The sequence below is a fragment of the Nyctibius grandis genome, chromosome 2 (genome assembly GCF_013368605.1).
Source record: "Nyctibius grandis isolate bNycGra1 chromosome 2, bNycGra1.pri, whole genome shotgun sequence".
Lineage (NCBI taxonomy): Eukaryota > Metazoa > Chordata > Aves > Nyctibiiformes > Nyctibiidae > Nyctibius > Nyctibius grandis.
Window position 1 is genome coordinate 111,420,683 of NC_090659.1, and position 13,739 is coordinate 111,434,421.

Here is a 13,739-nt window from a genome sequence, read left to right on the forward strand (position 1 = left end):
AGAGTCAGCTACTGCAGGTTGCCCAGAACTGTGTCCAGTCAGGTTTTCAATATCTCCATGGATGGAGACTCCACAGCCTCTCTGGGCAACCTGTTCCAGTGTTTGACCAACCTCATCGTAAAAAAATTTTGTCTTATGTTTAAGTGGGCTTTCCCATATTTCAGTTTGTGCCCACAGCCTCTTGTCTTGTCACAGCACACCACTGAGAAGAGTCTGGCTCTGTCTCCTCTACTCCTTCCCATCAGCCAATACACACTAAACAATAAGATTCTCCCCAGTGCTGCTCTTCCCCAGGCTGAACAGTCTCAGTTCTCTCAGTCTCTCTCTGTATGACACATGCTTCAGTCCCTTCATCACCTTTGTGGCCCTTTACTGGACTGGCTACAGTATGCCCACGCCTTTCTCGTACTGGATAGCCCAGCACTGGATACAGCGCTCCAGATGTGTCTCACCAGGGCTGACCAGAGGAGAAGGATCACCTCCTTTGACCTGCTATCAACGCTCTGCCTAAAGAAGCCCAGAAGGCTGGTGGCCTTCTTTGCTGCAAGGGCACATTGCTGCTTCATAGTCAGTTTCTTACCCACCAGGACTCCCAGGTCTTTTCTGCCAAGCTGCTCTTCAGCCAGTTAGCCTCCAGACTGTCTGTATGCCTGGAGTCATTCCTTCCCACAGGAAGCACTTGGCATTTCCCTTTGCTGAACTTCACAAGGTTCTTGTCAGCCTACTTCAGCCTATCAAGGTCCTTCTGAATGAAAGCACACCCATCTGTTGTATCAACCATTTCTCCTAGTTTTGTATCATCTACACTTGCTGAGAATGCACTCTGTCCCATTATTCACATCATTAATTAAGATGTTAAACAATGTCGGCCACAGTATCAACGCCTGGAGTACATCACTTATGACTGGCTTTGCCTGCTGACAATAACGCTTTGAGCCATGCAGTTAGGCCAGTTTTCAATCTACCTCACTGTGGTACAATCACGTCCATATTTCATCAGCTTATCTATAAGGATGTTATGGGAGACAAACTAAGATATGAAAATGATCCACAGCCTTGGAAGCAGGAGATTTAAGAAAAGAAAACAAGGGAATTTACATGCTGGTTCAAGTGCAATCACCTGCAGCGTGCATCCTCTGATACATCGTGTTTGGCTAGAAGACAGCTAAAGGCAGTCAGTTGTAAACTGTGAAGGTATCACCTTCATATTGATAAAGCTCACATTGACCAGAAGACATATTTCATCTTCTCAAACAGAAAGATTGTGAGAACTAAATTTATGTACCTGGATGGAACTGAATTACAAATAGGCAGATCTCTCTTAAGAGGTTGTTCAAACATATGAACTACATAGCCTCACAGTTGTTAATGGAATGCAAAACAGACAAGGGGACGTGCTGAGTCAAACATCAGCAAATCTCAGTCTATATTAAGCTCAGCAGGAAGTTTAACACATTCAATATTTTGCTCTTGTGGAAAGAATAAGAAACTTCTGATACATATAAGAAATTTCTGATACATATACATATTTTAATACTTACAAGATCTGAAATTTTTTAATTAGTGAGAGACTTAAAAACACTTCCTTACTGTTCACTATTATATTCAGACTAGATGACTCACATCAGTGTTATCTTGCTTTGCTTTTCCATTTTTTCAAAATGGATTGTAAGAATGTTAAAGGCACATGCATGCCACATGGTCATTGCTAGACAGAAGATAGGCTCCAAGCTCATGTTCATGGAGTATACTCTATGGACAATCATTAGAAACTGGAAAATTAATATTGTAGTAACTGTTGATAGGAATTCTCCATCTTTCTTTTTTTGAGTTACTTTGTTTTGTGGATTTCACAGTGATATACATGTAAAGTCATTTTGATTTAGTTAGCAAGTTAATGATTTTACATGCCATAAGTAAGAGTGTGTTTCTCTATAACATTAGACATTTCAATTTCAAATTAGCAAAAATCTCCAAGTGACTCAGAAACAAGCTACACTTAACAAAAGAGAACTACTAAAAAGAAAGTCCTAGAACTGGAAGAAAAAAAAGAATAATTTTAAGCATACATAGATTCAGAGTTCAGCAAACATGGGCAGTGTCCTGTAAAGTAACAGAAGTCCTAACAGGTGCATTTGTTCACATATTGTGGCAGAAATACTCTATATTGTATGAAAATTAAAGCACTCACACAAAGGAGCTGCTTACATCTGAAGCATTTCACCTTATTCATGATTGAGAAAACTGCAAAGATTTATTTTTAAATTATTGGAATTTTAAACATCACCATGGAAATGCCTGAAATGCTTCAGAAATGTTGCATACTAATTTTGTCTGGTTTCCAATACATTCTTCTCTAGTTACCCTTACCTTTTCCAACACAGGAAGCCAAGATGTAACAAGATGCAGGTTCTTTAAACACAGCCATTCTCCATTGCGTGCACATTCTTTTAAAGTTTGAATAGCCAGGTCAGCTTGGCCTTGGCCCATTGCAATCTGAAATGACAGACACACTTGTATCAGGAATTTATCATACCTCCTTTAACACCTAAATACAAAATTGTGTTTCTGTATTAGAGTGTATATGTAAAAAAGAATTTGTGCTAAAGATAACCAGAACTTTCTCTAATGTGACAGGCTACTAAAGTAGAAAAAAGATTAAGGAAAACATATTTTTTTCTTTGTAACCTATCTAACTAACTTAAGAAAAAAGATTACCTAGTCTTTTTATTAAAAAAACATATATCACTTGGTGACAGTGATGGTATTCCCTGGGAACTCAAAGAGTAATTTAAATACCAGTGACTAAACTGTATTACTGCAGAACTGCTGATACCATAAAAACAAGAGATAAATGAGAACAAATTTTCTTTTGACTATAAGTTAGGAGTACTTCCTTTGAAAAGAAACACTCAATTTCGTATTAAGATCAGTGAAAAACTAAGACTGCTCTCTTTCCAACTAGGAAACATTAATAGCTCAACAAACAATCTTTTCTTCAATTTTTATAGCACCATATTGCTGCTAAAATAAATTTAGATCTTCAAACAGAAATATAAGGATCCAAAATTGAATTTTCAGATGAATTAGTGAAAATAGAAAATAAAGAAAGGACTTGTTCGGTGGCACAATTACTGCAACAACTTATGTTAGACTATCTGTAGAGTACATTCACCTTAATTCTCCCTTAGAATCAAACTGGAAGCCGTACGTAACAAAAAACCCTGAACCAAACAAGTTGAAAAGAAAGTGGTCTTAGCCCGTCTGAAAAGTCTTGTCTTGGCATTACTGCTGCAGTAAAATAGAACTATTGTGATTATTATGACTTCATCAAATACCCCTTAAGAGGAAATCCATCCTGTCGTTTTATCCTAAAACTGTACTGAATCAAAGAAACTTGGGGCTTTAGCTTTATATGATGATACAGAGATATCCTCTGCCTAAATAAATCTGCGTATAATATCTTGAAATAATTTAAAATAGCCAAAATAAGACAACTGAAAGTCACCAGACAATACGGTAGTACACCACACAACTTCAGTGGTCTGTTCTTCATCCCATATGAGAAATGATTCAACAAAGAAGAAAAATCTGATCTTCTGTGTTCTATTCTAATTGCATGAGAAAGTGCAAGAAAAAATAGTAATCACAAAATATTCTCATTAGTAGGACAACTTTCAGATGATTAAGCTTTGAGTACTGCTCCTTAATCAAATGCCATACCATGTTACATTTTAAAAGTCCAACATGTAAAGGATATTTAGAGATAAACACAAAAAGCCATGTGGCAGAGCAAGAAATATGCATTCTGAAATGTTCACAGCTAGAGAAGCTGGCAGTAGGATCTAAATCTTTACAATTTGATGGGAAAAACATATTACATCACTGCACATTCCAGGAAAGGAACAATTTCAAGGACTATTTAAAAGCGACATTAAACTTGACATTTTCCATTTCTATGCTAACCAGTGATCAGCTAGATAACAACTAGTATTTCAAATGATAAAAGGAAATAATGTTTTACAGAAAGGTATAATGCATATTGGTACTGTGTATTAGCAACGTTAGGAAACCACTTGTATCATAGAATAATTTGAGTTCGAATGGATCCTGGAAGGTCTCTAGTCCAATCTCCTGCTCAAAGTAGGGACGCTATGAAAGATCAGACCGGGAACTGAGGGCTTTGTCCAGTGGACTCTTGTGAAACTCCAAGGATGGAGACTGCCTGGGAAATCTGTTTGACTTCTCATGGTGAAAAAGCTTCTCCTTACATCCAGTCGGAACCTATTTCGTTACCATTTATGCCCATTGCTTCTTTCCACCATGTCTGATTGCAAAGAGTCTGGGTCCATTTTCCCAGTGAACTTCTTGCAGGTATTGAAAGGTTGTTACTAGGTCATCACAAAGACTTCTGTGCCGTCGGGCACAGTGCTAGCTCATGTCCAGCTTGTCATCTACAAAAACCCTCCAGTCCCTACCAGCAGAGGTCTTCCCCAGCCAGGCAATCTATTGCCTGTATTATTGTAAGGGTTTCTTCTTTCCCAGGGGCAGGACTTCACACTTCTTGAGTTCTGCAAGGTTCCTGTCAGCCAAGGAAAGTCAAGGAGAGTTGTGAGCCCATTGCATGGCGGGGCAACACACATAGTAACAAGGCACATGGAAAAGGCTGAGGTGCTCAATGCCCTTTAAGTCTGAGGTTTCACTGCTGAGGCTTGTTCTCAGGTGTCCCAGGTCTCCAATACCTACAAGCAGGAGTGAAGCAATACCCACAGTAAAGACAGAGATATTTAGGAATCATCAACACACTTAGAAACAAAGGAGTCCACAGGATGAGACGGGATGCATCTAAGAGTGCTGGGGGGCCAGCTAACATCACTCCTTGCTCTCACCTTCGAAAGGTTATGTTCATTTGCCATGTTTGCTGATGAAAAAGGAAAATGACACATTTATCTTCGAGAAGGGCAAAAAGGAGAAAGACCTAGGTAATTACAGGCTGGTTAGTCTCCACTCAGTCCCTGGGAAGGTTATGGAGCAAGTCCTCTTAGAAGGCATATCTAAACACATGAAGAACACAGAGGTGATAAGGAGCAGCCAATATAGATTTACCAACAGCCACTCATGCCTGACTGACTTCATTGCTTTCTATGACTGCCACTGTGGACAAGGGGTGCCAGTGAATGTTGTATACCTTGACTTTAGTGAGTCTCCCATATCCTTCTTATCACCAAATTGAAGAAATATGGGCTGAAGAAGTGAAAAATAAGATAGGCAGAAAAACGGGTGGACTGTGGGGCTCACAGGATGGTCAGTGGTGTAGAATCCAGCTGGCAGTCAGTAACTAGTGGTATCCCTCACAGATTAGTACTAGGACAAATACTGTCCAATGTCTTCACCAGTGACCTGGGTTATGTGACTGGGTGCACTCTCAGCAAGCTAATGGATAACATCAAAGAGGGTGGAGGGGAGGGCAGGCCACCAATACACTGGAAGGCAGAGCTGCTACTCAGATGGATCTAAACAGGGAGGAGAAACAGGTTGGCAGTTCATGAAGTTCAACAAGTCAAATGCAAAGTCCTACACCTGGGATGGAATTACCCCATGCAACAGTACAGGCTGGGGTCTGCCTAGGAAGCAGCTTTGGAGAAAAGAAGGCCCTAATGGACAACATGTCAACAATGGGCCCTTGCAAAAAATGCCAATCCCACAATGGGCTGTATTAGTAAAAGCTTTCAGCAAGCCCAGGGAAGTGATCCTTCCCCTTTCTTTGGAACTTGTGAGACCACATCTGGAGTACTATGTCCAGTTTTGGGCTCCTCATTACAAGACAGACATGGTTATACTGAAGTGACTCCAGAGCAGACCACCAACATGATCAGAGCACACTGAGCAGGGTTTGTTTAGACAAGTAATCAGGAGGCCTTCCTCCTGTCTACAACTACCTGACTGAAGAATGCAGAGAAGATAGATAGAGCCAGACTCTTTCAGAGGCACATGGTGATAGGACATGAGTCAATGCACACAAGCTGGAACATGGGAAATACTGACTCGATATTAGGAAAAACATTCTGCTGTGAGAATGGTCAAATACTGGAACAAGTTGCCCAGAGATACTGTGGGATTTCTGTCCTTGGACGGGGGACCTCCCCGCTCTGAGCAGGGGGTTGAAGCAGATGATCTCCAGAAGTCCCTTCCAAACTAGGTTATTCTATGAATTTAACAACTACAGTAAATTTCTTCTTTAAAAAAAAAAAAAAAAAAGAGTTGTTTTCAACACCTCTGCATAGATCCAATTTTGAAACAGACACAGAAAATATGAAGTGACTTCTTAACAGTAATTCCTGATTAAAGTCTACTCAGGGGGAATTATCTTCACCCAGTACAGTTTTACATTGAATACAAAACAGGGAAGAAGTTGTATACCACGACTAAAAAAGAAGTGTTATACTGGCTGGGCAAATAATTTTGGTGTTGTATGCCTGTTCCTGAAATCTGAGGGCTTCCCCACATGGTCAGTCTTAAACAATTCTTTAAAAAGACTTGAAATACAAGAGTTCTGTTCAAGAACTCCCATCAACAATTAATTGATTAACAGCTACGTGCAAAATTTCTCAAAATATTTTACAGAATTTCACAAAATACCAAAGTATTCACAAACACTGAACATCTGACTTATGCCTTCTGTTGAAGAAAGAAATATGCAAGTCCTATAAGCTGAGGAAATTACAAAGTCTAGTTTTCAGTGGGTTTTGTTCATGTTTCGATTACTCCACACTAAAAAGGATAATGTTTCAGCACGTATAACAATTCTCAGTCTCTTTTTTTCTATTCCATCTGTCTTCTCATTTTTCCCTTCTCCAAGCTGGAGGAATGCCTCTCATGTGGATTCTGCTTCTGTGAGGATCACTAATTATGTCTCTCTTCTCCAACCCATTTTGTCAACAAAATCAAAAGTTAATGGAGAGATAGGTGAGAACAACAAACACATAGACACCACACTCTGCTTTTACATACTAACTTTCTTAAAAACCAAGGTAAAACAGATATTACTACTGTAAAATTTCACACATTGTGGTTTTTAATCATTATGCTTATTCTAAGACTGACCTGATGGTAGCACTCAGTATTTCCTTCAACATTGGCAAGTTCTTGCAACTCTTGAGAAGGATCAGCACCAGGAGAAATAATTATCAAGATGGGCTCAATTTCCAGAGTCTCTTTATACAGACGTTTCAAATTCAGAGGCAATGGAGATAATTCTTTTATTCCTATAATTAAAATTAGCATTATTATGGAAATAAAGTGACTACACAGGACGGACTGCTTCATTAAACACTTCAGAGGTCATCTGGCTGTCAAATTTCTGTTTAATGGAGACAACAAAACTGGTCCACAATGAGAAACAAAATCCTTACAATATGCAGGTAGAAGGCATGCTATATTGATAAGAAAAAGACACAAGCACCAAAACGGTGCCTAGACTTCCAGCTTGAAAAATATAAACTGCAGTCCTTAGAGTGTAGTCTTCAAGAAAACATACAAAAAGAGAAGATCTGGAGTATAAGAATAGGAAAAGCTATGCTATTTGCTAAGACTAATTGCAGTGCGTATATCCACATGCAGAACTTCTCTCCTGTATTGTCCTGAGAACCTTAATCAGACTTTGACTTTACACACACAGTTCTTGGTATTACAATTACTTTAGTCTATTATTTACTTTAATATAAAATCTAAATGTTTAGAATGTTGACCTATTATAGGCAAAGCATTTATACACGAGCCCAAAGCTGTCTATATATATAAAGTGCATCATAAGCTTAAACAGTGTTAACCACATATTTTCAATGCATCTTTAGACTTGTCCTTAAATAGTGAAGTGTTAGGTGCAATGGGAAATCACAACATAAAGCAAGACAGAAGAGCTCAAATCAGTGACATCTATGTCACACCAACTAAAAGACGTAACACATATTTCCTTGAGGACACAGTTTGCTTTCAGACTTCACAGAATCACAGAATCAGAGAATGTTAGGGATTGGAAGGGACCTCGAAAGATCATCTAGTCCAATCCCCCTGACGGAGCAGGATTACCTAGATCATATCACACAGGAACGCGTCCAGGCGGGTTTTGAATGTCTCCAGAGAAGGAGACTCCACAACCTCTCTGGGCAGCCTGTTCCAGTGTTCGGTTACCCTCACCATAAAGAAGTTTTTCCTCATATTTATGTGGAACCTCCTGTGTTCCAGCTTGCACCCATTGCCCCTTGTCCTGTCAAGGGATGTCACTGAGAAGAGCCTGGCTCCATCCTCATGACACTTGCCCTTTACATATTGATAAACATTAATGAGGTCACCCCTCAGTCTCCTCTTCTCCAAGCTAAAGAGACCCAGCTCCCTCAGCCTCTCCTCATAAGGGAGTTGTTCCTTGAGCCATTATCTCCACATAGAACAATACTATACAATTTGAATATACCAGGTCAGATTGGCGAAGGTTAGTACGAGGTTTGGGTTCTCTGCGTGTATCTGTACAGAGACTATAACAGATGCAACTAAACAGATAAAATCACTATCAATCAAAATGCTTTAAAAAAATTGAATTAAGACTAATATTGGAAAATATTTTCATCTTACATTTATTACGTGTGCAGAGGTAATATAATCAGAGATAAATATACAAACTGAGGCCATAAGGCGAATGATATGGGCAGCTTCCTTGATGAGTTCTGCTGCTCACTGCTAATAAGCCCTGAACCCTAGAAGATCCATAAAATTACACTGAAATTAAAGCAGGGCTGTTCAGTGCTGGACGGAAGCATGTTCAGTGAGGAAGACTCTTCAGGGACTCTTCAGTGTCAGAATCTCAAAAACGTCTGACAAACATCTGCAAGTTGTTTCTCAATGATTCCTGTATCGGCCAAATTTGGATGCATTTTCAGAAGGCCTGAGAAAAGCTTATACTTTGAATGAAAGCTGCCCAGCATACTAGCTTTCTAGTCATTCGTCCAAACTGAGCTTATAGTAACATTTTTCACAAATACAAGCTACTCCAGATTTAACATTCCCTTCACTAACATAATAAATGGAAATAGTTAAGCTATTGGCAAGGACAGAAGAAAGCAGACAAATTAGCCAAGAAAAAAAATGAAACTTGATATATAACTAGAGATTGGTTTGGCTTTTTTCAACTACAGTCACAATTCGAGCTACTTGAGTCATTCTAAGCAATAAAAGAAAAATATCAGGAAGTAGAATACAAGAGTATTCTCTAGGGTAAGAATGTTTATTTTAGTTAGTTTTTATGCAAGAGTGCTTACAATGCTGAAAATGGAAGATGGCATTATGCCTACAATTAGAAAATCCAACATCAAATGTTTCTTTTCGTGGATGAGGACCATAAGGAAGAGGTACTTGTGATGTGTTTAGATATTTGGGCTATAAACCACTGTCTTGCACCTTAAGCAAGCTTCATCTCATCAAATCCCTCTCTACTGAGTTATATTCACTGTAACTGTATTTCACTGCTAAAGTATCAAAATATAAATGTTTCCATATTAATTTAATATAAATATTAAAATGTTACATAAAGTATTACTAGAACTTACTCACCAGCTACATAAGTAATAAAGATATATTGAGAATCTTAACACCAAATTTTAGATCAAAATTTGATTAAAAGTAAGGTTTTGGAAAGGTAAATTTTAAGTTTTATTAACTTTTATTTCAGTGAAGAAAATAATTTTTAAAATACTCACTACTGTTTCAAATCCTGTGAAAGACATGGGACTAAAAATATTTGTTGAAGTCAACAGGCATCAAGGATACAAAAACCAAATGGAGATCTTTCTGACTAATAATTAAGATTGTGGAATGGGCATTATGCAATGCTGCAGGTATTTTTTATTACATGGCAATGCAGAATAGATATACAAGATCATATAAGGCAAATCCATTGGGTCTTTTAAGCACTGTGTTATTACTTCCAGTTGAGAAAACCTGGAGACATAAAACACTGGTCACTGAAAAAGGTTTCACTATAGGCTTGTGATGTTCTTATACTCTTGCCTTGACATTTATTGTTTATCATTGACAAAGACAGTAAGATGCTAGACAGACTTCTCTTCTTCACCTGTCCAACCATTCCTGAGTTCCTGTTCCTAAGACTGCTTTGCTGCTACAAACAGGTGCATGGAATATACTACAAGCAGGATAAACCAGAGACTGTTGGCTGTATTATTATTTTTAGCAGTGCAAGCAGAAGACACAGAGATTCCTGAGAAGCTTAATTGATTAGGAGTTTTGATATCCTACATAACTCTGTGTTAACGGGGACTACTGCTTGGCCTTACATTAACTGGGAAATAGAATAAAAAGCTATGATAGGGCAATAGATGAATGTGTGTACACCTGCAACTGAAGTTATTATAAAAACATATTTACGGTAATGTTGCTAACTTAAAAGAGGTGCAATTGTAAATGAGTAACTGCCTAGCCAAATATCTTGTAGCACTCTTGAGATGTATCATTTAGAAAACTAATACAGTGTAAGTTTTCTTCCATAAAACTGTTTGGTTTTTTAGAAATTGGGACACAATGTTTAGAAAAAGCATAGCTATGCGGAAGGTGCTTTTTTTTTTTTTTAAGGAAGCTCAACAGAAGTGAAATATAGAAAAACTACAATTCAGTCCTGTCTATTCCTGGCCATTACAGCCAGGATTACACTTACAAAACTGAAAAAAAAGGACTCTAGTGTTTTCAGGGTAAATCAGTAAGCACTCATATTCCAGATAATAACTATGCAGCCAGAGTGGGAGCTCCTGGCATGTTTTTCTGCCTCCATGTTCCATTCTGACAGAATATCTTAAATCTTACTATCCAAACTGACATCCTGACATGAGAAGAAAAAGCATATGTGAGAGCAAATAACTTTTCAGAAAATGTCTAAAGTGGGGGGGGAAAAAATCAAAGGGGGGAAAAAACAAAGACCTGACATATAAATACAAAGTTTGGCACAGGATGCAAACTTCACATTTTTTTATAAACCGATGAAGCTTCCACAAAATCAATGAACAACGTTTCACAAAAAAACTCCTCTGCTAAGTCAATGCAATTAAACCAATTTACAGCAGCTGGAACTTGAACTCAAAGTGCTTGTTAAAATTGCTTCTGTTGGTGATCTGTACACAGAGAAACAATGTACAAAAATATCAGTAACAATTCCAATGCAGGAAGGAGGAGGGTTTTTTTTTTTTTTTTATTTTGGCAAGTAATTTTATTCTTGCCTAGATGCAATGTGACCATGAGAGCTCTGGTCTACTTTACAGAAAATGGCCTGTGTGAATAAAATAGAGACTTGTTTAGCCTGCACTGATTTTCTTTCTGTGTATCTCCACTGCTTTTTTTTAAGAATATGAAAATATAGGTAATTAAAATCAAGCCTCTTCAAATACTATTTCTGATGTAGCCAGACTCAAAAAACTAAGTTAAAGCAGATATGAAAAAAAAATCAACTCAATGAGCAATATTGAATTATTTGGGAGTATACTGTCAATATGATTTTTGCTAACATGGTGCATTTCAGTACAGCATGTAAAAAAAGAAATAAGCGTACTTTGGGTGCCCACAAAATACATTTATAGAAAATTCTTATGAACTTTATCTTCAAAAGAAATTATTTTAATCCCCCTTCATCCATAAATTTAAAAATATATGTAAAAGATGAATAAAGAAAAAAAAATATCTGGATAAAACAGAAGTGGAAAGCTTTCCTGTAGGCTATTGCAGCTCTTTTGGAACTCATTTTTCTCACAGGAAATCAGCCAAAGGAGATTGGAAACTTAATGATTCCCTTTTGAAGTAAGTGAAATAGTTTGTTTAAGAAGTTTCAGGGCAAGTACCCTGAAAAGGACATGGTAGAAAAAAATATGAAAAAAATATTCATACAAGTGTGACCCCTTTTATTAGTTGGAAAGCGCTAATCATGATTTATGACATGATCTCAAATAAAATCTCACTGATATGCATTAAAAATCTGTGGATGAAACCTTGCCCAAAAATGGAGTCAATAGTATTCTGCCTTCCTCAGTGAGGCTGTAGTTTCATTCACCAAAAACCATTCCCTTGCGGAACGCCTCCAAGGAACTGGTATCAAGACAGACTTAACCAATTTATGTAATACATTAAGATTTGGAAGACAGTAAGTGGGTGAATAAACTTACTCTGCATTCAGGTCTCTGCTGGGCTTTGAGCCGCACTTTGAGATCACACTTGTCATTTGACGCCAACAGGCAGGGACATTGTCAGCGTGGGACCTGTACACTCCATGATGAAAGTACCCTCTCTATCTGCTAATAATGTTTGACAGAGCAGGCTAACCTTGCTCCTGAAAATACCGGCCTTGGTGGCAGACGTGGAACGAATTTTGACCACAAATAATGCCCAGAGACAGAGCATAACGAGGGAGTAAGATACTCTCACACAAATGTCATTAAAAATGTAAGAATTGGAGACCTAAACTTATACCTAATCTTATACTAATAAGAAATGACAGGTATGTCAAGAACTTAAAATTACCACAGCCACTGTTTTTATATGTAACTCATCTATTGCATTATCATACAAAATCACCCATCTCACAATCATTGAAACAGCAGATCTTCACAAGTTCTGGAAATGTAAGTCCAGCTGTATTACCATGGCAGCCTATGAGTCAATTTTCCATGTTCATTTTCTATCGTATTAAAGTCTTTGCCACTTACATTTAAGGTCACAGAATCACAGAATCACAGAATCACAGAATCACAGAATCACAGAATCACAGAATCACAGAATGTTAGGGATTGGAAGGGACCTCGAAAGATCATCTAGTCCAATCCCCCTGACGGAGCAGGATTGCCTAGACCATATCACACAGGAACACGTCCAGGCGGGTTTTGAATGTCTCCAGAGGAGGAGACTCCACAACCTCTCTGGGCAGCCTGTTCCAGTGTTCAGTCACCCTCACCGTAAAGAAGTTTTTCCTGATATTTATGTGGAACCTCCTGTGTTCCAGCTTGCACCCATTGCCCCTTGTCCTGTCAAGGGATGTCACTGAGAAGAGCCTGGCTCCATCCTCATGACACTTGCCCTTTACATATTGATAAACATTAATGAGGTCACCCCTCAGTCTCCTCTTCTCTAAGCTAAAGAGACCCAGCTCCCTCAGCCTCTCCTCATAAGGGAGATGTTCCACTCCCTTAATCATCTTCGTGGCTCTGCGCTGGACTCTCTCTAGCAGTTCCCTGTCCTTCTTGAACTGAGGGGCCCAGAACTGGACACAATATTCCAGATGTGGCCTCACCAGGGCAGAGTAGAGGGGGAGGAGAACCTCTCTTGACCTGCTAACCACACCCCTTCTAATACACCCCAGGATGCCATTGGCCTTCTTGGCCACAAGGGCACACTGCTGGCTCATGGTCATCCTGCTGTCCACTAGGACCCCTAGGTCCCTTTCCTCTACGCTGCTCTCCAACAGCTCTGCCCCCAACTTGTACTGGTACATGGGGTTGTTCTTGCCCAGATGCAGGACTCTACACTTGCCCTTGTTATATTTCATTAAATTTCTCCCCGCCCAACTCTCCAGCCTGTCCAGGTCTCTCTGAATGGCTGCGCAGCCTTCCGTTGTGTCAGCCACTCCTCCCAGTTTGGTGTCATCAGCGAACTTGCTGACAGTGCACTCTATTCCCTCATCCAAGTCATTAATGAAT

The 13,739-nt window shown here is 38.9% G+C and overlaps 1 protein-coding gene across 1 annotated transcript in view; it reads right to left on the reverse strand.

The window, feature by feature from the left end:
* DYNC2H1 (dynein cytoplasmic 2 heavy chain 1) overlaps positions 1-13,739 on the reverse strand; it is a 193,292-nt gene that overhangs the window by 81,576 nt on the left and 97,977 nt on the right. Inside the window, exons 76-77 of the mRNA XM_068417541.1 lie at positions 7,105-7,265; positions 2,371-2,496 (exon numbers count right to left, since the gene is read on the reverse strand). Of these exons, the coding sequence (XP_068273642.1) occupies positions 2,371-2,496; positions 7,105-7,265 (287 nt within the window). The remainder of the gene's footprint in view (positions 1-2,370; positions 2,497-7,104; positions 7,266-13,739) is intronic.